The sequence below is a fragment of the Neovison vison genome, chromosome 11, assembly GCF_020171115.1.
Source record: "Neovison vison isolate M4711 chromosome 11, ASM_NN_V1, whole genome shotgun sequence".
NCBI classification, from domain to species: Eukaryota; Metazoa; Chordata; class Mammalia; order Carnivora; family Mustelidae; genus Neogale; species Neogale vison.
Window position 1 is genome coordinate 173,409,643 of NC_058101.1, and position 26,749 is coordinate 173,436,391.

The following is a 26,749-nucleotide window of genomic DNA, read 5'->3' on the forward strand; positions in this document are numbered from 1 at the left end:
ATGTGTCTGCATAGCATATAAAAATATGATTCTACGGTATAAAATTTGGTGTCTATTGAAAAATGTACTGACCACATTAAGTATTCTGAAACACTGAAAAATACATAAAAGTATTTCTGTTTTGGAATTTATAAGTGCTTTTGAAGATGATTTGAATGGCATGAATCTCTCTACTGAAAGCATTCCAGGCTATATGAAAACAAACTCTATTATTTTTTTTCACTATGGTCTGTGTCTGTTGTAAAATGAAAGCTGATCTAAGCACATTTTAAGCCTAGGAAAGGAAGCCATACAAGACAGACAGGGTAATTAAAGACACCATTTCCAGGAGGAGAGATCAAGGGCACAAGGGAAGGAGAGACAAGGTACGAGAAGGACAAGGGCTAGTTGGTGTGAACAGGATGGAGACCTGACTGGAAGCAGGAGAGGCAGTTTGGAAGGCAGTGCAGATGTCCAGGAGACTGTAAGCAGCCAGGTGTGAAGAACCCCATCAGCTCTCCTGCCAAACTAACAGATATGTGAGTCATTAACTTCAAGACATGCTTCACTTTTTTTGGTCAATAATTAATAATTTTATCCCCACGGAATCATCTTTCCAGTCTCATCATGCCCAGTATCCACCAGTTTGTAAAGTCAAGATGAATCAGAGTCCTTAAAAGAGATCCACACTCTTCTCATGAGAGTGTGGATCAAGAACATCATGAGATTTTCTTTCTCATGATATAACAATAATGTCCTAGTTTCCATATACAACTGGACATGTCTATAAGGATTGAGATTTAGAAAAGATCAGTATGAAATGGCTGGCTGATATGTTTCCTTTTCTTCTTAAAATTGTTTTCCTGTTGATATACTAAATCTTATTGATATATCAAGTCCTACTGATGTATCAAAAGAAATGTAAAAAACATACAACCATAATAGCATTGGAAAGTCGGCTTGAGATACCTTCATAGATCAAAGTGGTGGGGAATGGCTGAAATGTGTTAAGACAGGAGGTCAGATTTAGGATAAAAACCTAAAAGAACAGGGGAATTTTGGTCCCCTGAAGGAAAGAGGGGACCACCAAAGAAATTATTTTCTTTCTAAGAAAACCCCACAGTAATTATAAGATTATACGCAGGCGAGACTTAAGGAATAACTACTGAGTAATCAGGTAAAGGGACAAGAGCAGCTGCAGCAGTCTTCCAGTTTTTATCATGGCTTCTGTGGTCTGTCCCAGTTGGTGGACATTCTGACAGGGGAAACTAGAGTGGGCATTGGAGTCAGAGAAATAGTTTGGTGCCCCAGATCCTTTATGGCTGCCAAGAAGAAAGGGGTTCCTCGAATGTAGAAGACGAACTGGTCACACACCTTAGAGAAATGGTTCCTTGGACACAGACAGTAAAGGAAAACACCTGGAGCCTGGTTTCCTATAACTGTCAGATAAAGAAACAATATGAAAAATCAACCAACGTTGGGGGTAAAATTACCACACAAAGCATTAAACAAAATCAGTAAAAGAATTAACCACCAAAGAAAAACTATTAATCCAGACAACAGAAGGAGACTTAAAAACAATCACAATTAGTATTCCCCCCAAGTTATTACAGAGCATATGACATCCAAAAAGAAGAACTGAGTTCTTAGAAATCAAATACATAATTCTTCCACAAACAAACAAAACTTCACCTTGGTAGGTGCGTTGCATTGCAAAGTAGATAATGACTGAATATCAAACTAGTCAGTGGTATTATCAAGCTGACAATGTAAATAATTAAAGAAATAAAAAGTATAAAACAAAAGTTAGTAAGTTAATAAACATGGAAGGCAGAAATACTGAGATCCTTCTAGAAATTTCAAAAAGAAAGGAGGAGGATAATGGAAGATAGGAAATAATAAAAGAGAGAAGAAAAGAAAAATTGCATGAGGTGAAGAAAGATATTAGTTATCAAGTGCTAAGATAAAACCAGAGAGGGAGAAAGAGAGCAAGAGAGAGTACAAGCCCTACATTTGGATACATACAGCACATTCAGGTGACATTTCCGAAGTCCAAAGATAAAAAGAAAAGTCCAAGAGTTTCATAAAGAGAAAAACAGGAATCTATAGGAAAAAAGAATAAGAATCAACCCTCACCATACTTTTCATCTAGAATGTGGGAAATTGAAAAGAAAAGAAAAAAGATAATAAGAAACTGTAGAATACTATCTTCACAGTTCTGAGTGAAAATGATTTTGAATTCATTCCACACTCAACCAACCTATCCTATGAGGGCCAACCTAACCAGTCTTAGAAATGCAAGGATTCAGAAAGGTAACCCCACTCAAAACTATCTAAAAGAATTGCTTGGGGATGTATTCCTCTGAGATAATAAAATGAATCAGGGGAAGGAAAACAGGAGAAAAAAAAGCAGTGAATCAAGAAATGAGTAAAACAATTACTTGTTTATAATGCGGTCGTGGACAGAATATATTGTCAGTAACTTATTCAGAAGAAAGAAACACATACTATAAAAAATTAATAACCTGGAACTAAAATTCTAGTGATTTAGATAAAATATAAAAGGCAGTAGAAGAAGAGGGGAAGTGAAAGTGCTAAAGGAATTGTTTCAAGAGCGGTGTCTAGGACATTAAATCCCAATGCCAATTAAAAGAAGTTTGGGGGCACCTGGGTGGCTCAGTCAGTTAAGCATCTGACTCCTGGTTTCGGTTCAGGTCATGATCTCAGGACTGTGAGATAGGGCCTCATGTGGGGTTCCACACTGAGCATGGAGTCTGCTTAAGATTCTTTCTCTCCCTCTTGAGGTGCCTGGATGACTCGGTTGAGCATCTGACTTTGGTTCAGGTCAAGATCTCAGGGTCCTGGGATTGGGCCCCACATCAGGCTCCTGGCTCTGTAGGACGTCTGCTTCTTCCTCTCCCTCTTGCCCTCCCCCCCAACACCCGCTCATGTGTTCTCTGTCTCTTTCTCAAATGAATCAAATCTTAAAAAAAAAAAAGAAAGATTCTCTCCCTCTGTCCCTCCTCCATACTCTCTCTCTGAATAAGAAAGAAAAAAAAAAGCTTGAATATGTTCATTAATAAGTTAATAGAAATGGGTGCATAGCTTTCAAACCAATAGAGAAGAAGGAAAAACAGACAAATCAGTCAGTACTGAAAAGAGGCAAAGAAAAAAAAGATCAAGAAGACATTACACAGAAAACACAAAACGAAATGACATGAATGAGACTAACCATATCAATGGTAACAAGGTATGTAAACAGGTGAAACTCCATCTGTGCTGTAAACTATTTAAGGGAAAAATAGCCCCCCAAAAATAATCTAGGAGGGATTAAGATTTAAATCTGGGTTGAGGCGCCTGGGTGGCTCAGTGGGTTAAAGCCTCTGCCTTCAGCTCAGGTCATGATTCCAGGGTCCTGGGATCAAACCCCGCATCGGGCTCTCTGCTCAGCAGGGATCCTGCTTCCTCCTCTCTCTCTGCCTGCCTCTCTGCCTACTTGTGATCTCCGTCTGTTAAATAAATAAATAAAATCTTTAAAAAACAAAACAAAACAAATCTGGGGTAAAAGAACAATTGCTTCAAGCTAAGATTCAGAATTTGGCAGCAACAATTTTGGAGGGCAAAAAGCATCTGAATTTATTCTCCCTGATGAATCTTCAAGAGGGAGTTGGCAGGGTGGGGATGAACGGCTCCCTGAGGGAGCCGTTTTTGTTTTTTTTTTAAATATTTTATTTATTTATTTGACAGGCAGAGATTACAAGTAGGCTGAGAGGCAGGCAGAGAGAGAGAAGGAGGAAGCAGGCTCCCCTCTGAGCAGAGAGCCCGATGTGGGGCTCGATCCCAGGACCCTGGGACCATGACCTGAGCCGAAGTCAGAGGCCTTAACCCACTGAGCCACCCAGGCGCCCCAGGGAGCCGTTTTTTATTACATAATCTCTAGGCCCAACATGGGTCCTGAACTCACAACCATGAAAGCAAGAGTCTTGGCAATCCTTTCTTATTTTTTTTTTAACACCAAAAGCAAAGGCAACACAAGCAGAAATAAGCAAATGGGACCTTACCAAACTAAACTTCACAGCAAAGGAAACCATCAGTGAAATGAAAAGACAGCCTATGAAACAGGAGAAAATATTTGGAAACCATTTCCCTGGTAAGAGGTTAGCATACAAACAATACGGAACTCACACAACTCAACAGGAAAATGCCAAATCACCCAACTGAAAAATGGGTAAAGGATCTGAATGGACATGCTTCCAAAGACAGACAGATAGTCAACAGGTCCATGAAAAGTGCTCAGCATCAGGAAAGTGCAAATCAAAACCACAGGGAGAGAGCAGCTCAGGGCCGTTAGAACGGCTGTTGTAAGAAAGACAAGAGGTACCAAAACCCTGGTGAGGATGTGAAGGAAAAGAAACCTTCTGGCGCTGTTGGTGGGAATGGAAATTGGTACGGTCCCTATAAAAAAAAGTTATGAGGTTTCTCAGGAAATGGAGAATAGAACTACTATATCATCCATCCACTTCTGGGTGTGTCCAAAGGAAACAAAATCATTTTCTCAAAGAAATATCCACACGCCTGCTTTCACTGCAGTATTATCCACCATAGCCGAGGTATGGAAACAACCAAAGTGTCTGTTGATGAATGAATGGATGGAGGAAATGTGATCACACACACACACACACATGCGCGCGCACACACACATACACGGGAACGTGATTCAGCCTTAAAAAAGACACAAATCCTGTCGCTTGCAACAACACGTGAATCTGGAGGGCATTGTGCTAAAAAGTGAAAAAAATCTGACAGAGAAATACAATGCTGAAAAAAAGGTCAGACTCATAGAAACAGAGAGTAGAAAAGAGGTTGCCAGGGGCTGGTGGAGAGGGAAGTTAGGAAGATGTTGGTTAAAGGGTATCCACTGTCAGTTATGAGATGAATGAGGTCTGAGGATCTGATGCACAACATGGTGACGAGCTGATTACACTACATTGTATAATTAAAATTTGCTGACAGTAGAACTTAAGTATTCTCATCAAAAAAAAAAATGAAGAAGAAGAAAAAGAAGAAGAAGAAGAAGAAGAAGAAAAAGAAAAAAGAAAAGAAACAGAATGGAAAGCCTCGAGTGTACTGTTGAAATGGATTAGATTGGGTTCAGGGACATAAAAACCCATCATTAGAGAATGTTTGGTCCTTGTATTTTCTAGGAAAAGGTAACGGGTATTAATGGCTGCACTCCCGGTAACAGACGGCACGGTTTCTCTTGTCAGTTATTTTGATATGACCCTTTAAGCAAGTCACAACTCACAGTAGGCTCTAGTTTCAGCATCAGAAAACCTTTATAATGTTCTGAATAATTCATGAATACCACCTACCCGAGAGGCCACCACATTCAAGAGAGACTATTTTCTTCCTTCGTTCTCTTTTTTTTTTTTTTTTTTTTAAGATTTTATTTATTTATTTGGTAGAGAGGCAGAGCACAAGGAGGCAGAATGGTGGGCAGATGGAGAGGGAGAAGCAGGCTCTGCACTCAGCAGGGAGCCTGATGCGGGGCTCGATCCCATGACTCTGGGATCATGACCTGAGCTGAAGGCAGCCGCTTAACCGACTGAGCCACCCAGGTGCCACAAGAGAGATTATTTTCAACAAATACCATGTTTGTAGGGAGCGGAGAGGGACTTCAGTTACCAGACATCTTGGAATCTTCGTGAAAACCAGTGTGCTGTGCCAGGTCTATCCAAGTGGGGCAATTCCCCCAGATGGTTGTTGAGATTTGCAGCAACATGACACACAGCACCAGTCTGCAAACTCGGGCAAAACCACCCAGGACACCAGCGGACGCAGGAGGTCTGAGCAAACAAAGAGCTTGACCCGGAGACAGTCTTGAATTCCCAGTGTGCGTCCTTGGCGGGCCCTCAGTGTGGCTCTCTGGGGGCTCCTCCAGTCCACCAGCAACACGCCTAGTGCGTTCTGGCTGTGATGTCAGGCCTGGAACCCACGAGTCCCTGAACATCTGGGGAAGGCAAGGCAGGGTCCCTGAGGAGCTCCAGTGGCAATGAGTTTACGGTGGGCAAACCCACATTTGCCAATGTTCAGTTTCCCCGAGTCCCACCCAGGCCCTTATAAGCAGCTCATGCATTTGGATACTGTATGTACAGCTAGCTGGAGGTCAGTCCTAAGGTGTAATTTTGTCTTTATAGTATTTTAGACGGCTCTGGATTGCTAGTGGGAACTGTGGAGCCACATCCTCAAAGCAGGAGTAAAGATCAGAACAGAGCCGGTAACTGACACTATCAGAAAGAGCCACAGAAAGATTCGGTCCAGAACTTGGGCTACGAATTTCCAGTCTTGTACCACCTGCAAAAGAGAAAAAGATACCTTCCTTTCAAGATGCAGGGCAACTGTTCTGAACTCACTTCCAGGGATCGGAAAGGGGTAATACTCAAATGTGCAGGGCTTCTGTACTCAAAACGCATGTGTGAGTGTGGCTGCTGCACCTCGGGAATGCCCAGAAGCCACCAAGGACAGCGGTGATCAGGACAGGACGGCAATCCATAAGGGGGAGGGGAGACCGGGTCCCTTTGGAGGAAGGGAAGTTAGGGGACAGTGGGCAGGACGCTATCAGAACAAGGTCAGAGCACAAACAAGTTGAGAGGTGTGGAGGACAGGGGCTAGTTCTCTTTCGAAGGAAAATAAATGTTCCATTTCTCTTCTGTGGAGAGTTTGTAAAGATGGAACCTAATAGGAATTCTCAAAGGGGCGTAGGTACTGATGGAGAGCCTGAAAGCATTCAGCACACATAGAGCTTTAGGAATAAAACTCTGGGGGAAAAACACAAAGAAGACACATTGGAATGTTTCAAGCGTCAACCTTAAGTAGTGGGATTGTTAATGATTTTAATTTTCTTGTTTATGTTTTTTGTATTTTCCAAATTCCTTACCCTGATAAGGTGTTACTTCTATAATTTTTTAAAAGGCTATTTGAATCTTGGAATTAGAATTTTTAAACACTGTAAAGAAACAACAACAAACAACCCTAAGAAAAGCCGAAATGTCTGTTCTATACCAGCATTTTTCCTAATGCTTTAAAAATGTTTTTCAGTGGATGAAAAACAGAACAGATAATGAGAGACAATATACTAGGTAGCTTCTAGATAAAATAATAGGATATTTCTTTATAAAAATTCTTTCAGCATATGATATGATGAGCACTGGGCCTTATACACAGCTGATGAATTATTGAACACTACATCTGAAACTAATCATGTACTGTGTGTTGGCTAATTGAATTTAAATAAATAAATAAAAAAAAATAAGAAATTCTTTCATAATTTTGTTTATGGGATCAGGCTCTTGGCACTAATTTTCACTGACTTTAGAGTAAAGTAATCGAACGCTCTAGATTGGCCTGTAATTTGTTTTAAGCAGCAGGTACTATCTGAGTCCATAATTGCCTTGAGTCTGAAATCCACAGTCTCGCCACACTTCTTTCTTTCTTTTTTTTTTAATCTGTAAGCTAAATAACTATGCCCTTTTCTCTCACCAAAGGAACAGTATTCTATCTGTTGGCACACTATATTTGTATATTAATCCCAAAATCTATTCTGTTCTTTTGTCTATTATTGGAATTTTTTTGTCTTTTATTTTGTCTATTTTGTCTATAGTCTTTGCCTATTGTTGGGGTCCTTTGTCTATTGTTGGGATCATTTGTCTATTTTAGGATTATATTAATCCCAAAATCTATTCTATTCTTCTGTATATTAATCCCCAAATTCTGTTCCTTTATTTCCAAATACTACAGATGGAAATAACCATCCTCGCACTAAAAATGAGAGATGTATTACCAGAGACCAGGATAACCAACTTAAAATGTAAAATTAAATTATTTTAAATAGAATCCTTTCTAATTATAAGGAATGGTGCATAATTTACACTTCTTTCACTTTTGTTCCTTCTGCATCCTAAAAATCCATACTAAGATTCTTACTGATGTCAGGGCTCGCTTAACATTCTACACGTGAAAAGCAGAGAGTTAACAGTGTCACGTCTAAACACTGTGTTGTCAAGAGATGTGAGAATGTTGGTTCTTGCACACTTTGGTGGCCCTGTTGGGATGGACTCACCTGGTTGATGAAATGCTGCTTCTTCACATGCCTTGAGATGTACCTGATGGAATCAGCTGCCTTTTCCAAGAAAGCAACAAGAACGGTTTCTCCATCATTCACCTGTCTCTGTTTCCTTTTTTCTAGAGTTTTACCTTTCACCACTGGCTGACTTGCATCTTTATCTGGGAAAGAGTAGCGATCCACGTGGTCCTTCATACAAAGCAATGTAGGAAGTTTTTGCAGAAACAGTCTTTTCACCCAGGGGGCCATGGGGTGGTAAGTGGAAGAGGATCTGTGGTGAACGTTAATCACGAAAACAGTCACAATAATCGACAGGGTCACGAAAATCATAATGAACAACAGGTACTCTCCAATGAGAGGAATGACTTTGGAGGAAGAGGGGATTATTTCCTCAATGACCAGGAGGAACACAGTCAGGGAAACCAGCACTGAGGTTGACAGAGACAGCTTTTCCCCTTCGTCAGAAGGGAGATAGAACACGAGCACAGTCAGGAAAGACAGCCCCAGGCAGGGGATGATCAGGAAGAGGGTGTAGAACAGGGGCAGGCGGCGCAGGACGAACGAGTATGTGATGAACGGATAGGAGTAGACGCCGTCTCTCCTGTTGCCCTTCATCCCTTTTGCATGGAGGATCTCCCATTCTCCGTTATCAAAGAAGTCCTTCCTGTCAACATTTTCATTGATCAGAACGAGGTCAACCATGGTTCCATCGTAAGTCCACGACCCGAACTTCATGGAGCAGTTCTGCCGGTCGAATGGGAAAAACGTGACGTCCATGGTGCATGAGCTTTTGTAACTGGCGGGGGGCGTCCAGATGACCGTGCCGTTGGATCTCACGATGACTTTGGTCATGAGGGAGCCTTCGAACCGGCCATCGGCGCTGTGGTAAAAGCGTTGAACACTGGTGAGTTGGGTCTTTGCCCACCCCTCCCTCTACTTTTCACATTTATTACTCTTCTACCACAGAATCAAAACAATATTTTAGAAAAGAAACGGTTCTCCTCTTACTCAAAGTTGTACATTTCTCTTAATTATTTTGCCAAAGTCAGGCTTTTCCATCTCTGGTCCTCAGTGGACAGGGTATTTTTCTTCTGGGATACTTACTTTTCAAAGAGAACTATGTCAGGAAGCCAGAGAGATTCTGATGGAACTTTAATTGAACGAATTCCACCGTATTCATCAGGATTCCAGCGTAATTTGTGGTCTGTCCACTCCTGCATCAAAGGAGCGCACTGTCATTTCATTCTGAAAATTCAGTGTATTGGACTTTGGAATCTTCAAATTTATGTTTATTTACCAAATCCCAGTGTTTTATTTAAAAAAGGAAATCCATCCATTTTAGATCTTACGACCCTGCTGGTGGTTCATTACACTTCTCAAGATACAGGTTGAGCTAGCCTGGCCTCCGATCTTGCCCAGGCCCACACGGCTATCTTACCTGGGATTTCCAAAGTTGCCATATATCTACCTCCCAATGAAGAGTCCTGGCAACAAACACCACTGATCTGTGATCTATTTTTTCAGCTTCTTTTCTTTTTTTTTCAGCCTATTTTCTCTTAAGAAGCAAAAGAAAAGCAATGATAATTCTAACTCAGTTTATTCTAGAAGAGTTGGTCCAGTAATATTTTCATCTCATGATAATGGGCCCAAACAATTTTGAATATCACTCAAGAGTCTTGAGCAAACATCCACCCACTATGTTATTATGAAACATTCAGTATCCACTGACTAGTCTTGATGACATTATAACTTTAATCCAATGAAAAAATATTTTCCAAGAATTTCCTTTTAAGTTCTAATCTGAATTTATTTTGTGACCACCCAATTATAGTTTTAAATTATATCCCTAATATTGTTAGCCTCCAGATACCTACATATTTTTCCTCATAATAGAATGAAATCATTTAGCATGTTTTACAGGAGCTAATGGACTCAGGTTAACAAACCTGACCCCTAATTGATTGGATTATGAAGGTCAAGAGGATGATGTATGGATGATCCAATTATAGCAGGATGGACTTTCTTAAAAAGATTTGGGTCCAGAATCTGATGAAATCTGACCTGAAAATTAAATTCTTCTATCCTACTGTCCCTCATGTAGACAGCTGAGTAATGATGTAGGATAATATTAAGTGACATTTCAGAAAGTCTGAAGAGTGTGCCCAGTGCAAGCCTTCCTGTCATTAAAAAATCAGGAGTCAGCAGATGGGTAACTTCACTAGATGGTGAAGTATTGAAATATGCATGATGCCTGAAAAAGTACGAGACCGTACACCCCAGATATGACGTTGTCTATCCTAGACAATATTTGTGAGGCTTGATCCTGGAAAAACAAATTGAAAAGGATATGGGTCATTAAAAAGCTATGATCTGAAGGATAAAAGACTGCATGCCTATTTATGGAAAAGCACACACATGAAGATGGACAGTTTAAGAGCCCAAACTTATAAAGTATTTATCGTGTTTACTTGGTACTCACAGGCTTCTCTCGTTTTTCCTCCTCCTCCACCCGTTTTGAAAAGCAAATACATTTTCCTTTCTATGAATAATTTGTCTCCTGCTAAGGAGACTTGTACTACCAGCAGCAGGTCTCAATCTTAGAAACGTGGAAAGGAACTCAGGACAGCACTCTTTGTTTCACTTGCACTCTGTTTACTTTCTAAAAATTGACATACAATACAGTTCACTCTTCACGTATGGTTCGATACGCAAACATTTGTGTAATCTCTAACACCGTCAAGGTACAAGAACAACTCTGTTGCCCAAAAAAGTTTTCCTTGTGCTGCTCCTTTGTAATCAACTCCTCCCATCCCCCACCCCAGGCAACCAGGATCTACTTTCTGATCCTATAATGCTGCCTTTGGTCATAAAATAGAATTGATCATAAAGTAGACAGACTTTCGATCCTGATTTCTTTTACTTACCATAATGCATCTTAGATTCTTCTATATTAGTAATTTGTTCATTTTTATTAGTTGTAGTTTTCCCTTGTATGAATATACCACAATTGATTTATCCATTCTCCGGGTAGGATGTTTGGATTCTTATAGTTTTTAATGATTACAAACAAAGCCACTATAAACATTTTGTGCAGCTTTTTGAGTAGAAAGCATTCTTTTCTTCTCTTGGGTTAATACCAGGAGTGGGATGGTTGGGCTATATCCTAAGTGTATATTCAACTTTATATGAAACTGTGTCAACTTTATATGAAACTGTGTCCCCGAGTCATTTTGCATTCCCACTAACAACGTACGAGATACCCGGTTCTTTGGCACCTTCTCCAGTACTTGGTATTGTCTCCTTTTTTTACTTTGGTTAGAAGAGTTGTGAAATTGTATCTCGGTTTCCAATATGCATTTTCCTAATGACTAATGGTGCTGAGCATTTCTTCATGTACTTTTTTGCCACCCGTATATCTTATTTGGTGAAGTGGCTGTTAAATCTTTTGCATGTTTTTAAAATCATGCTGTTTGTCTTATTACTGAGTTTTTAGACTTCTTTATATATCCTGGATAAAAGCCTCTCATCAAATATTTGAGTTGCAAATAGCTTCCCACAGTCTGTAGTTTCTTAATTCTCTAATCAGTGTCTTTCACGAGATAGAAGTTCTACACTTGGATGAAGTTTATTTTACCAATTTTATCTTTTATGAATTATGTCATATTTAAGAAATATTTGCTGAACTTAAGGTCACAGAGATTTTTCTTCCATGTTTTCTTCTAGAGATTTTATAGTTTTGGGTTGTACATTTAGATCTAAAATCCATTTTGGTTAATTTTTTTTTTTAAAAGATTTTATTTATTTATTTGACAGAGAGCGATCACAAGTAGGCAGAGAGGCAGGCAGAGAGAGAGAGAGAGAGGAAGAGGAAGCAGGCTCCCTGCTGAGCAGAGAGCCCGATGCGGGACTCGATCCCAGGACCCTGAGATCATGACCTGAGCCGAAGGCAGCGGCTTAACCCACTGAGCCACCCAGGCGCCCCATTTTGGTTAATTTTTAAATTATGGTGTGAATGAGGTTTTTGGTTTTTTTCGCATATGGATGTCCAATGGTTCCTGTACCTTTTGTTGAAAAGACTAAATATTCTCCATTGGATTACCTATACATGTTTGTCAAAAATCAACTAACCGTTAACTGTGTGGGTCTATTTATGGGCTCTTTGTTCTGTCTTGTTAATCTTTGTCTCTCCTTTCCCCAGTACCACACTCTTTTAACCATCACTTTCCAGTAAGTTTTGAAATTCTGTAGTGTGAGTCCTCCAACTGTATTCCCCCTTTTCAAATCATTTTGGCTATTCTTATTTCTTTGCTTTTCTCCATAAAATTTTAAATCAGTTTGTTGCTATCTATAAGAAAAATCCTTCTGAAACTTTAACTGTGGCTGTCTTGAATCTATAGATTGATTTGGGGAGCACTGACATCACAATATTGAGATTTCTGACCTAGGAAAATCATTTCTCACTCCATGTGTTTAGGTCTTCTTTGATGTTTTTAATCAGGGTTTTGTAGTTTCAGCTTATTAGACCCTGTACATATTCAGTTAGAGTTACACCTAAGTATTTAATGTTTTTTGATGTTATTGTAAATGGTACTTTAACATCAAGAGAAAAAATCCAATTGTTCATTGCTAGAATATAAATAAACAATTGATTTTTGTATGTTGACCTTGTATGTATCCTGTGACCTTGTTTAAGCTCATTTAATTTTAGAAGTTTTTTGGTAGATTTTCTACATCAACAATTACATCATTTACAAATAGAAAACTCTATTTCTTTTTTTCCAATCTGAATGCCTTTTTTTAAAAAGAGATTTTATTTATTTATTTTTCAGACAGAGATCACAGAGAAGCAGGCAGAGAGAGAAGGAAGCAGGCTGCCTGCTGAGCAGAGAGCCTGATGCAGGGCTCGATCCCAGAGCCCTGGGATCATGACCTGAGCCGAAGGCAGAGGCTTTAACCCACTGAGCCACCCAGGCGCCCAATCTGAATGCCTTTTATTGTATTTTCCTTGTGTTCAATCACTGGCTAGGACCTTCGGTATGACATTAAATAGGAGTGGGAGAGTAGATATCCTCGCATTGTTCTTTTTTTTTTTTAATGAAGTTTTTTTTTTTAAGATTTTATTTATTTATTTGAGAGACAGAGATCACAAGTAGGCAGGGAGGCAGGCAGAGAGAGAGGAGGAAGAAGGCTCTCCGCGGAGCAGAGAGCCTGATGTGGGGCTCAATCCCAGGACTCTGGGATCATGACCTGAGCCGAAGGCAGAGGCTTTAACCCACTGAGCCACCCAGGCGCCCCCTCTCATTGTTCTTAATTTTGGGTGGGAAGCATTTAGTTACTCACCATTAAGTATTACATTAGCTGCTGGTCTTCTTAAATGCCTTTTATTTGATTAAGGAAGATTCTTCCTATTTCTCGTTTGCTGAGTTTTGTTTTGTTTTGTTTTGTTTTTACAGATTTATTTATTTGAGAGTGAAAGAGAGAGAGTGTGAGTGAGGAAAGGGGGAGTGGGAGAAGGAGAAGGAGAGAATCCCAAGCAGACTCCCAGCCCAGTGTGAAGCCCTACACTGGGCTGGATCCCACAACCCTGAGAAAACCATGTGAGCCAAAGTCAAGAGTTGAACACTCAACAGCTGCTATCCAGGAGCCCTAAGATTTTTTTTTTCTTAATCACAAACAGATCCTCAGTTAAATAAAAAGCTTTCCAGCTTCTATAGAGATAATTACAAGATTATTCTTTAGTCTCTAAATGAAATGAACTATATTGATTTTCTTTTCCTTTTCCGTTTTTTTTTTTTTCCTTAAGTAGGCTGCGCACCCAACGCAGGGCTCAAACTCAAGACCACAAGGTCAAGAGTCACATACTTAACCGACTGAGCCAGCCAGGTGCCCCTATATTAATTGATTTTCAGATGTTGAACCAGCCTTGCATTCTTTGGATCCACCCCACATAGTCCTAATGTATCACAGTTTTATGTAATACTTCTTCTTGTTATATAAGAAAAAAAAATAGGTATACCACTGCCTTACAAAGAATAAGGATGCCCTAGCAAGGAGGGTGTCGCTCTAACTAAAGTTTTCCTGATGTTTGAATTCAAATAAAAATACAGTGAGGTTTCCTTGAGAAAAGACAAAGTCAGTGAAATAGGTGGCAGGCACCTTTATGTTTTTGCTACTAAAACATTGTTAAAACAACATTTGTTTGTAGATGTAAAAACTACATTCCAATAATTCACCAAATATCTAACACAAATTTGGGCTAATTACAAGAGAGGAAAGCAACACATACATTGCCCTCTTAGCGGTAGGAGTTCTTTTTTTTGGGAGTGTTTCTTTGATTTTTCAGTACAACTGTAACATACAACAAAAACCTATTTTGTGGCTGTGCTGATAATGGAATAAAAATGGCAAAGTAGAGAAGTTACCAAGTGCCAATGATGTGCCAGGCATTGACCTAAGTGCTTTATATTTATTAATGCTGATTTCTTTAATAACCTACAAATGACCTATTAATACTGCTATATTAGATGAGGGACCTGTGGCTCGGAGGGTTCAAGTGACTTGTCCCAGGCCACACAGCTGGTCAGTAGGAAACAGGATCAAGTCTGTTGTATATGACTGGGTATGCTGGGCATCATAAGTCCAGGAAGTGCCTTCCACATTGACTAGGACATGAAGGCCACCCCCTGGAGGTGTGCCATGGTCCAGCAAAAGCCATATCCTGTACTCTTCTCCCTCTTCCCATGCTACCTTAGGGTTGAAGGGTTTGTGACTTAAAATTCTTCATAATGTCAATGGTTTGTTGAAGCTTTTGGTGGCTCCACTCTCAAGGATGTTTCCAGTGTTGAGCATTGTAAGGCTTATTAACTTTGTACTCAGGCTAAAACAGTAACTTATTCCATCTTTTCCTCTGTTAAAAAAATAATATGAAGATAATAACAACAGAAAATCTGGTTGGCCTTAATGGTAAAATATATGTCCAAAGGTGAAGGAATTATGCAAATAGACATGTTATACTGTGTCCAAGTTCGTGGACAACCAAGGGAAGAGGAATTACAAGATGAAGAGGAACTGTTAATGACAGGAGCCTTCAGCTGACCTCCACTTAGGCAAGACTTCATTCGAGAAGAAAGTGGCATGTCCTCTTTATAGAAAGAGGAGAAAAAATGAATTCAGAAATAAAGTGGATGTATGTTGCTTGCTGCCTTGCTGCTGGTAAGAGCACCCCAGTTTCCTCTTGGGGAATTACCTCACTGCACTGTCACTCACCAGATGTGGGTGGATCTAACTCTTCCTTCTGCCCCAGAAAGGGGGTTGTATCTCACACCTGCCCACTGTGATCTTCAGAGATGGCAGGTGACCAAATGGGAAACAAAAAAGTGGATAGCATGAATCTTCTGGAACCACTGGAAAAGAGGCTGGCATTCTCTCTCTTGCTGAACTTGAACACAGGTAGCACTTTGAGGCTGAAGCTGATACAGCTACCTTGCTGCCACTAGAGGAGGGCTGAGATGAGATTGGGGTCACCCAGAGGACGAGGAGCCCAGAGACATGCAGAGGGAACACCGAGTAGTGCTTGAGCCCCTGGATCAAGCTGCGTGTAATGCTGGCCTTGTCCCTGTACTTTCCAGGCTGTGAAAGCCAATACATTTATTTTTGCTGAAGGCAGTCTGGGTTGCATTCTCTGTCATGTGCAACGAAAAAGTTCTCAGCTGATCCTGGGAGAATCTGAGTAGCTCTCAAACAAGCAGTGGGCTGCCAGAAGGCAGGTGGTGAGCCCCAGGTGCAGACACAGACTTGGGCAGATTGGCTGGAACTGCGTGCTTATGAACTGGCTTGTCTTGAATGGACAACGTTGGTGAGCTCAGCCACAGAGTCCAATCTTATACTTCTTCCATTTGGAATGTGAAGATTGCTGCAAACAAAATTGCCTGCTTCTTGGATACAGTGTCCTCTCCACTCCAGGCACAGCTGTCTTTTCCCATGCCTGATTCCACCCTGTAGGGAAGGTGGATAGCTACGACGCTGGGGCTCCTGCCTTCTTGCAAATCCCAGCAAACACATACCTGGTTTTACAAGCTGTTCTAAGAGAACAAGGCAAGCCCTAGGGTGTGGGACTTTTGGGTCAGAAAGGTTTGCCTTGCTCACCAGACCTCTAACTGCAGAATAAACAGCTGCAGCCAGAGAGAACAGAGCGGTGGTGTTTTATTGGGCTCACGGTCTGGGGGGGAATGATGTATTCCACAAGTATGCAAGGCACGTGCTCACATGGAGCATACTGCTGCTGCTCTGTACTCCTGGCCTGGGGCCAACTCAGACCATGAGAAACAAATGAGCACACCTAGTGGTCATTGCTCTAAAAAGGGTGTCATTTGGATATAATGACAGGGAACATTAGGGTGGACAGGGAAGGTAGTTCTGAGAAGACAACCTTCAGAAGCTGAGCCCTGAATGGTAAGGAGGGGCAGTGAGTGGCAGTGTGAGGCAGGGAGAAGGAAGGGGGCTTGGGAAGGTGCTGGGGCAGAAATGAGTGAACATAAAGGAGGGGTGCATTGGATCCTCAAGGAGGACATAAAGAGATCTACAGTGATTTAGGTTTCTTTCTTTTTTTTTTTTAAGATTTGATTCATTTATTTGTCAGAGAGAGAGAGAGAGAAAAAGCAGAGGGAAGCAGCAGGTGAGGGAGAAGCAGACTCCCCACTGAGCAAGGAGCCCAATGCGGGGCTTGATCCCAGGACCCCAGTATCATGACCTGAGCCGAAGAGAGACACTTACTACCTGAGCCACCCAGGTATCCCCTAGGTTTCATCCCAGACCAGTAAAGAGAAAGGGGCTAAGTGAGGCTTTGGTCAATGCTGTTGACTTTGGAGTACCCAGAAGAGCAAGTGTACTGAATTGGAGTCAGAAGCCCTGAGTTCTCCACCTGTATGGTCCTCCACTGACTGTACTCCTTTCTGAGGTGTCCTTCTGCAACCAGACCTGAGGAATCAGAGATTCTCCCTGCCACATCCGTCCAAAGGGGTTCCTTGAATTTCTACCAACATACACATCCATCATGATGCAGACAGAGCCCCATGTCCCAGGACCACAACACGTGCTAGGTCAGAGTGTCAGGGTGAGGGTTCAGAGCCCCCATCCTCTGTCTTGGCTAAGGAGCTCTGAGAACTTCTGGTTACTTCCTGTTCTCTTTGAAAGCCTGGGGGTATCTGGAGACTAATCTCCTGTCTCTCCCTTCTTCAAGTAAGAAATTACAAATAATACCCTGTGTTCATATAGCATGTTCCAGCCAAGATCCTCAAAGCTGTTTACAAACATCAGCTCTATCATGAAGCAGTTCCCCGGGTGGAGAGCTGTGTCATTGCAGGAAACAGGAGAGCACAGGCTACGTCAGGGGCCAAAGAGCAAAGTTAGTCTGTGACTGAGAAAAAGAAAGGGAAATAGGTTTCTTAATTCTGAAAAGTGCAATTTCAAATCCATATCATACATATTCCCTTAAATGTTTTTCTTACATACATTATCCGAAATATCACTCATAGATGTCTAGCTATTATCCAGAACCAAATTTCACTTAAACTGAAATCAAAGACTTTTCACTGAAAAAAAAAAAACAAAAAAATTCTCCTACTTATTCTTAGTTTAATACTAAGACCAAAAGATCGTAAGGAACAAGCAATGCCTTGATTTGTAGCCTCTGGGACATCCCTGGGATCTTCAGTTATCTAAAAATCAAGTGTGAAAAAAAATTTTTTTTAAGATTTGATTTATTTATTTGAGAGAATGAGAAAGAAAGCACTAGTGTGCGGGGAGGGATGGAGAGGGGAAAGGGAGGAGCAGACTCCCTGCTGAGCAGGCAGTCTGATGTGCAGCTCCATCCAAGGACCTTGTGGTCATGACCTGAGCCAAAGGCAGACACTTAACTGACTGAGCCACCCAGGTGCCCTCAAGTGTGAAATTCTTTAAACAAGTTAATGTTGGTTCATTTAAATCTTAAAGACAACAACATGTCATATTATATATCTCATATTCACATCATAACCATAAGTGGTCAGGACCAAGAAATGAGATTTGTCAATAAGGATGAAAAAGCCTCCAAAGGTGGCAGCAGGAAATGACATTTATTGAGTCCCCACTACACACCAGATAATATACCAGTCGCATTCACACACATGATCGCATTTTACCTCTTAACAACACTGTGAGCTAGGCATCGCCTCTCTTTTATAAATGAAGAGACTGAGGGTCTGAGAGGCAAAATGACTTGCCCAGATTTACATAGCAGGATTTCGGATTCCTAACTCCTAATTCCTCCTCAACTCTCACTCAGAGTCCACCAAACCGGCCTCCTTTGCTAAGGTCTGAATGAGGCTGGGAGAAGAAAGGAAACTAAGATGCTGAGTAAAGGTCAGAGATATAGGTTGTAAAGGGTATTTACCCCAAAGACACAGATGTCGTGAAAAGAAGGGCCATCTGTACCCCAATGTTTATAGCAGTAATGGCCACGGTCGCCAAACTATGGAAAGAACCAAGATGCCCTTCAATGGATGAATGGATAAGGAAGATGTGGTCCATATACACTATGGAGTATTGTGCCTCCATCAGAAAGGATGAAGACACAACTTTTGTAGCAACATGGATGGGACTGGAAGAGATTATGCTGAGTGAAATAAGTCAAGCAGAGAGAATCAATTATCATATGGTTTCACTTATTTGTAGAGCATAACAAATAGCATGGAGGACAAGGGGCGTTAGAGAGGAGAAGGGAATTTGGGTAAATGGGAAGGGGAGTTGAACCATGAGAGACTATGGACTCTGAAAAACAATCTGAGGGGTTTGAAGTGGGGGGGGTGGTGGGAGGTTGGGGTACCAGGTGGTGGGTTTTATAGAGGGCACGGCTTGCATGGAGCACTGGGTGTGGTGAAAAAATAATGAATAATGTTTTTCTGAAAATAAATAAATTGGAATAAAAAATCTTAAAAAAAAATAATGATGTACTATATGGTGACTAACATTAAAAAAAAAAAAAAAAAAAGGTAATTAGACTTGAGCGAAGATCCCCCTGACCTTTAGAGCAAGGCCAAGCCTTCCATGGCAGGTTTGTTTCTGATTTCTCCTTCGAGACCAGCTTCAGGGGTCTAGCCTCTGAGGCCTGCATATGTTTGCTGAACTTTTGGTTGGTGTAAAAGGGGAACCAGCTGTTGGAGAAACAAGGCTACTTTGAGATGCTGGCCTTGGCAGACATTCAGGCAGTTTTCTTTTCCTTGGGGAAGATGAAGGGGGTAGGACAGCAAAGTGCTCTCAGCTATAATGAAGTCGGAGTGCTCAGAATCTTACTGTCTTATTGGTGTTAACACCTGACGGTGCCTAGCCCAGCATCTTACACGCAGTGCCCAGTGCATAGTAGGTGCTCAGTAAATGCTGTTAAGTGAGTAATTTTGACATCTGTTGTCTTAGAGATTGCTCACATGACAGTCTCTAGGCCAGGGGTTCAACCCTTTATCACAAAGAAAGGGTGGTTTCATATCCCATTTTCCTTTAAGGTGTTTGCGATGCAGTTTTCCTAACCTTGAACATGACGGAGCAGAATCTGAGCAGTGAGGCACTAAGTACTTTCTCATGTAGTTTTAGTGAGTCAGTGTTAATAATCTATTTATGATTTATGGGGTTTTGATTACTCCCCAGAATTAGGAAGGAGGAAGACAAATGAGTTTCCAAAATAAGATCAATAAAATAAAAATAGCTCCACAGAGAGGACTTTCTCAGGATGTCACTAAATTTGTGCTCGATAAAGCTCTTTGGTTAAGAGGATGGAGGAAGAACATCTAAATATACCAGAGAAGGGGCGCCTGGGTGGCTCAGTGGGTTAAGCCGCTGCCTTCGGCTCAGGTCATGATCTCAGGGTCCTGAAATCGAGTCCTGCATCGGGCTCTCTGCTCAGCAGGGAGCCTGCTTCCTCCTCTCTCTCTCTGCCTGCCTCTCTGCCTACTTGTGATCTCTCTCTGTCAAATAAATAAATAAAATCTTTAAAAAATAAATAAATAAATAAATAAATATACCAGAGAAGAACTATGGAAATAGAGGATAAGACAGAAGAATTGCATTAAAAAAAAACCAACCGAGCATCTCAGTTACGGAAACTGTGTGGAACACGTTTTTGTTTCAATACGAAGTTTTATTCTTTCTGTGATGTGAATCAGGGAGCATTTTACAGTGTCTGGGTGGGAAATGAGAAAAGAACAGGGGTTTGTCGTTTTGGTCTTTGCTCTGGCTGAGGCATACAAGGATGGCTGGGAAGAGTTCCCTGTAGGTCTGTTCTGGCGTGAGAGCTTTGGGAAGTTAAGCGATTGGGAAGGGCATACAGGGGTGCACAACTTCTCTTCCTTTTTGGATTGTGGAACCTCTACCGATCATGTAAGACCTAACTTAAATACCTCCTCCCTTGGGAGCTTTCCCTGATTTTCTCCCTTTCTCGCTATCATTTTTGTAATGACCCAGTACTTATGTAGATTTTCCTTAGGGTGTTTGTTTATTATATCGCAGTCATTATTCTTCACACAAGTTCCGCTGTGTCCTCTCCTTGAAGGCAGGGCTGTATCTTACTCTTCATATACCTGGGATCTAGCAGAGTGGCTCACACTTAGTAGGTTCTCAATAAACCTTGTGGAATGAATGGAAGAGGGAGTAATCCTTACTTCATTCCCTCCTAAATGCCTTTTTAGACCAGATGTCGCAGAGGTTGAGGCACCAAAACCTTACAAAACAGGGACTAGGGGTGCCCGGGTGGCTCAGTCGTTGGGCGTCTGCCTTCAGTTCAGGTCATGATGCCAGGGTCATGGGATCGAGCCCCGCATCAGGCTCCCTGCTCAGTGGGAGGCCTGCTTCTCCCTCTCCCACTGCCCTTTCTTGTGCTCCCTCTCTTGCTGTCTCTCTCTTTCTGTGTTAAATAAATAAATGAAAAAAATCTTAAAAAAGAAAAGAAGAAGAAGACAAGGACTAGGAAGGAGCTAGTCTCCACAGGGACAGCACTGAGCAGAGCACTGGACATCTTCCATCCACACCCTTGTGCGAGGCAAGGGAAGGATTTCTTCATCTGAGCCCGACTTCACTTAAGTGCCCAACTTTGGACAAGTCACTCCAGTTCTCCAATGTTCAGTTTTCTCATCTGCAAAGTGGGAATCCTAATAGGACCTACCTCATAGGGTGGCTGTGAGAATGAACTGAGTTTATTCCTATGACCCACCCAAGCACGGCGACTTAACACTTAGGACGTGCTTAATAATCCTTAGATATTATCATTAGCTACTCTAAAACTGAGATCTGTATAACATACCCATGTTTTTTTTTTAAAAGGTTTTATTTATTTCCCCTCTCTCTCTGCCTGTTTGTCTGCATACTTGTGATCTCTTTCTGTCAAATAAATAAATAAAATCTTAAAAAAAAAAAGAAGTCACGGGGATGAAAAATACAGCATAGGGCGTGTAGTCAATGATATTGTAATAGCGTGTACAGTGACAGATGGGAGCGACCCTTGTGCGAATACGGCATAGGTTCACCATGTTGCACACCTGAAACTAATGTTACACTGTGTACCAACTATAATTTAATGGAAAAAAAATCTGTTATCCTCATTACTTCTAGAAAATGGGACCCTGAGTCACCAGGCTGGCTTTTCCAAGCATCAGCTTGCCCCATTCCTATGGATTTCTCTTGCTCTGTGTTGGGTACCGGAGACGCTTAGATTGTGACCCTGTCTTGACCTGGAGGCCTTCACCAGGCCCCTGGGATTCTCGTGGCCCACCTTTGCTGGAAGTCACTTCCATAGTCGTAGTTAAGGTCTGAGGAGTTGTGGCTTCTTGTTTGCTTCTACTGAAGTGACCTCATGCTTTCAAAATCTCAGGCAAAGCGAAAAGTATAAATTTTGAAGGCCAAGAGTCCCTGGATTGCTGTTTTATGTGACCGCTTAACAGAAGATTAATCTCAAGGAGCAGTTGGAGAAGGACTCGTGTGTGAAGCAGTGAGAGGTTTTTTGTCTGTTCTATTTTGGTTAACTTCCTAAACCCATTTGCACTCTAAAAGTTTTTATCCTCTCTCCTGCAAACTCAAATACAGCACTTCTTACTGATTTTTATTAACTCAAAATATTTCTGAATTCCACAGCCTCTAAGCTGCGTCATGGAGGAAGGAGATGGGTATACAGAAAAATGTTTATTTGAATTGTATTTTTCTATCTGTATTACCAGCTTACTATTTTCTCCTAGACATCTTTATTCACAAGTAAAATAAAAATCCATTTCATAACTTGCTAAGATATCTACCAATTAAAGAATCAGCAGAATAGAGAGTGGCAAAGATGATAATAATTCTTTAACTCTGACCAAAGTTTTTGGGTGGGAGAAATATGACATAAAGGAAGCCCAGGGAATCTCCCTCTGCTTCTATACCCTTAGCAGAATGGAACAATGTCTCCTGAACCGGAAGGTAATTAACTTATTTCAATATAAATGAACAAAAATAAAGTGTATGTAATGTTAAAATTCAGTGAGATATTTAAGATTCCTCACCAGGAAGATTTTAAGTCTATCAGAGGTTAGGCAATAACTGGGACATTCAGGGGAAAAACAAACAAACAAACAAGTACTTGCTGACAACAGCAACAACAAGCAAAAATAAACAATGAGACCAAACTTTTCGCCTCCTATCAAAGAAGTGTCAATATTTTCTCCTTTCCATTACCTATGCAAAATTGGGCTTTGAAGGGTAGCTATTTCCTGATCAGTCTAGGACGATCTCCTCCGAGCGCATGCTTCTGGTTTTAGGAAACAGGGCCCAGTTGAACTAAAAGCAAGCTCTCTAAGCAGGGATTTGAACCTATTCAAAATGCCTCTTTAGTTATATGGGGAAAACATTTTGTCATTTTGTTTGTCTTCACTTTGTTCTGAAATTGATGGTGAGAGGCCTTCTGCCCTCCCTGTTTCTCTTTCTAGGGAGCCATGGGAAACATTCCTCCCACCGAGGACCAGTAGGGATGAGGGAGAATTTAAGATCGCTGATTGCCTGTTCCAGATGTGGTACCTTAAAGAGGGGGGACAGTGGCAATCTGGAGCTCCCCCTCCCCCTTCTCCCGGTAGCCAGGGAGCAGGGCCGAGGCCTCCGTATCAGAGAGCGCCCTCCAGGCAGGCCTCCGAGCTTCTAGCACCTGTTCTCTGCTCTCCAACTCCCGCAAAAGAAAATTAAGTAATGGACCCTTCCCAGCCATTCCCAAATATCTCCCCAAGGAACCCAATATGCTCTGTAAAATAATTGTTTTTCAAATGGGTCTCTTTCTAAATAGAAAAGCATGGAAATAATTAGGTCAGCAGATAAAATGTTTGCACTGACAGTTACCTGTTTGAGCCACACATTTGTTGTCATCAGCTGATTCTTTTCATCCTAAGAAAGTGACAATTAGGAAGATGTAAATTCAAGTAAATGAAGTTGTCTTTTAGATTTTTTTTTCTTTTGTCAGAAAGACCTCTCTGACACATACATTTGAAGTATTCAAAGTATAAAGGATTCTCAACTGAAACAGTTAAACAGCCTGTGATCCTAAAATACTATGCATATTTTCCTTAAAACAAAAAAATAATAATTAAAGCAAGTAGTAGTTCATTGTGGTGATATTTATCTAAAATTGCATAACCCAGAAAGCATGGTAAGGTGGCAAAGCAGATTGAATATGAACTAAATCAGAGATTGGATTTGTCTGATTTTCTAGAAGGAATCCTTGGGCATTGAATCAGCTGGGGTGGGTGAGTGTGTGAGTGGTGGGACGGGGATTGGGGCAAGATGGGTCATTCTGGAACTCTGGGGACTTTGAAGTCATGGGACTTTGCAGGATGACTTTGCAGTCATGGGCTTGTTGAAGTTCACTGATTTCCCAGGATGCCAATCATGGCAGAAGTGGGAAACAGGAATACTTTGAGTGGAGAATGTTAAGGTATGGGTGGGGCAGGGGAAAATGCAGGGTCCTGAGGGGATTCCAGAGGGTGATGAGCTCACTGGGCACTTACTCAGGTGCCAGCACCATCCGCCTTCTCTCCCTGCCGGCACCCCCCATCCCCTCATTCAGTCTAGGTGACACCGACTTGGCCTGGGGAACAATGATGAGCCCTGGGCTCGGTTCTGCCTTCTCTCCTGCCCCTCGCTTTTCCCTGGGTGCTCCTTCTGGTGCTCAGCCAACCCTCCAGGGACAGTGCCTGTCCCAGCAACCACATCCGGCCCCCAGCAAAAGGTTCCACACGAATAGTGCCGCAATGAAAATTTACTCCATGACACTTCTCATTCCTTCCTCGGGTCATTTCACTGCCTCTTGGGGCAGATTTTCTCTCACAGGAAGCTATTTTTAAAATGGAAATGGCAGCCATGGGGAAAGAAATCAAAACGAAATCTTAGACTCACAAACAGGTTAAGGAATGCATGTTCTTTTCAGCTTCGTGCCAAGGACCACTCACCACATCTACGAGCTGAGATATTTTCAATCCGAAGTATACTTTTATGGTGTCATTAGAATTTAATACAGGGCGCACCCATTTCTGATAACCTTGGAATAAGTGTCTGAGGAGGGCATCTTCACTTTCCGCGACTGACCGGAATCCTGCGGCTGCTGTAAGAATCATGAGGGAAACCCGAATTAATGGGAAAGTCATAATAGCTGGCTTAGCATTCCATAGCCGGAATCATCATATAGTCTACACAGCCCAGTGCAGCAAAGGCAGCTTTGAGTGAACAGGGGTTCTTGAACCATTCTCCATGCCCACAACACAGGGCTGAAAGTTGACTCTGCGCTTTACCCAGAATGTGGCTCTCTCACAGGGTTTTCCCATAGTGAGGTGAGCACCAAAGAATCACTTACAACCACCCACTTATCCTCTACCTCACTTCTCACTTGAGATGCCACCTCCTCACAGACTTGGTCTCTGCCCATGTGTGATTGTCCACCACTGCACCCTCTTTGGCTCCCTCATGTCCTTTGCCACAATGTGTTGTGAATTTGTCATTGTCTGTCCTTCCCTTGAGCTCCATGATGGCAGGCACAGTATCCATTTTACTTGATGATGTTTATTCAGCACCTGGAGCAGTGCCTGCCCATAGCACATACCCATGTTATATCTATTTAATGAATGAACCAATGAAAGGAACACGTTGGAGTCATTTTCCACGCATTTGGCATGTATCCATGGAATACGTACCACATCCCGTGTGTTATTCATTCCCTTGCCATCTTCCTGAGACGTCTTCCCTTACAAAGATCTTCCTTGGCCAACGACCAGGTTCTAACACTCTTCTCTACACCTCCACGTCTGAGGGCCTAAGAAACACCCTAGTTTCAAGCTTTGACCCACAGGCTAAATAAAGAGTCTAGAGTCTAGAGATAAGTTTCGTATCTTTCCAGTGTTCCTATTTAAATTTAAAGCAAGGAAGCTTTGTGGTTGTCGTTTTGAATATAGCCCCTCTTGTATATTCAGCACCCTATTAATCTCCTAAACAACCCATTCTGCACTGTGTGGTTTACCAAAGAGAATTTTTTTCCCACTGAGAGACACATGATGGACAGTGATCCCATGCAAGACACACCCTGAAGTTTCCCCGATCAGAATGTAAAGATTATTAGTAGGAAGAAGAGCGTACATCCCCTGTATGTGCATAGACCTTCAATTGCTCAGGGAGTAGCAATTAAAAACCCACTCTTTTGGGGCACTTGGGTGGCTCAGTTGGTTAACCAGCTGTCTTCTGCTCAGGTCATGATCCCTGGGTCCTGGGATCGAGCCCCACATTGGAATGCTTCCTGCTCAGTGGGGACCCTGCTTCTCCCTCTACCTCTGCCTGCTGCTCTGCCTACTTGTGGCCCCTCTCTCTATCTCTGTGTCAAATATATAATAAAATCTTTTTTTAAAAATCCACTCTTTTTAGAAGGAAGTATAATTAACGTGCAGTTTCAGGTGTACAAATAATGACTCAACAATTCTATACATGACTCAGGGCTCACCACCATAGGTGAAGTCATCATCTGTCACCAAACAACATTATTATCACCTTACTGACTATATTCCCTATGCCATACTTTTCATCTCTCTGACCTTTTTATTCTGCCATTGGAAGTCTGTCCCTCCAGTTACAAAATAATGAATTGAAACCCACTCTTAATGCTATAAAGTGTATTAAAGTGCAAAGAGATAGAGAGAGATGGAGAGAGCTGTAACTTACGTTTGTGCTTAGTTATTTAAAAAGCCAGCTGTTCTGAGACATTGCAACTTGAGCTGTTCTCAGCGAGCAGAGCTCCACTAAGGAGCAGGTCAGCTGGGTGGCCGCCAGGATAGCATTCCGTAAACTCCCTAAAACCTTACTGGAAGTGAAGAGGGTGGGAGGTGACATTCCCTGAAGCCTTCTGAGGGACGGGATATACTTCATGAATTTCCCTCCCCCGTATCTGTCTTTACTTCTTTCAAAATACTTCGCAACTCTGATTATTTCCCACCATCCCCATTGGTCCCACCCAAGTCACAGGGTCATCTCTCGGTTCATGCGTTGCTTCCTCATCGCTTCCGCTCGTGCTCCCTTCACAGCCCATTTTCTGCTTAGCTCCAGAGCCATCTCTTACAAGCAGAAGAGGACTAT

At 41.8% G+C, this 26,749-nt stretch overlaps 1 protein-coding gene across 1 annotated transcript; it reads right to left on the reverse strand.

Moving 5' to 3' along the window:
- Nucleotides 1-6,198: 6,198 nt before the first annotated feature.
- Nucleotides 6,199-24,553, reverse strand: CHRNB3 (cholinergic receptor nicotinic beta 3 subunit). Its single transcript, XM_044268184.1, has 5 exons — nucleotides 24,533-24,553; nucleotides 23,480-23,524; nucleotides 9,206-9,315; nucleotides 8,099-8,981; nucleotides 6,199-6,333 (listed from the first exon to the last, which is right to left on the reverse strand). Exons 2-5 carry the CDS (start codon nucleotides 23,504-23,506, stop codon nucleotides 6,199-6,201), a joined length of 1,155 nt encoding a protein of 384 aa, XP_044124119.1. The 5' UTR covers nucleotides 23,507-23,524; nucleotides 24,533-24,553.
- Nucleotides 24,554-26,749: the final 2,196 nt, after the last annotated feature.

Excerpts from the sequence above, each read along its gene's own strand:
- CHRNB3 (XM_044268184.1), bottom strand. The coding sequence starts at position 23,506 with ATGACAACAAATGTGTGGCTCAAACAG. Across the intron at positions 8,982-9,205 it reads GACATAGTTCTCTTTGAAAA|CGCCGATGGCCGGTTCGAAG; the intron begins GTAAGTATCCCA and ends CTTTTACCACAG. Across the intron at positions 6,334-8,098 it reads AGCAGCATTTCATCAACCAG|GTGGTACAAGACTGGAAATT; the intron begins GTGAGTCCATCC and ends TCTCTTTTGCAG.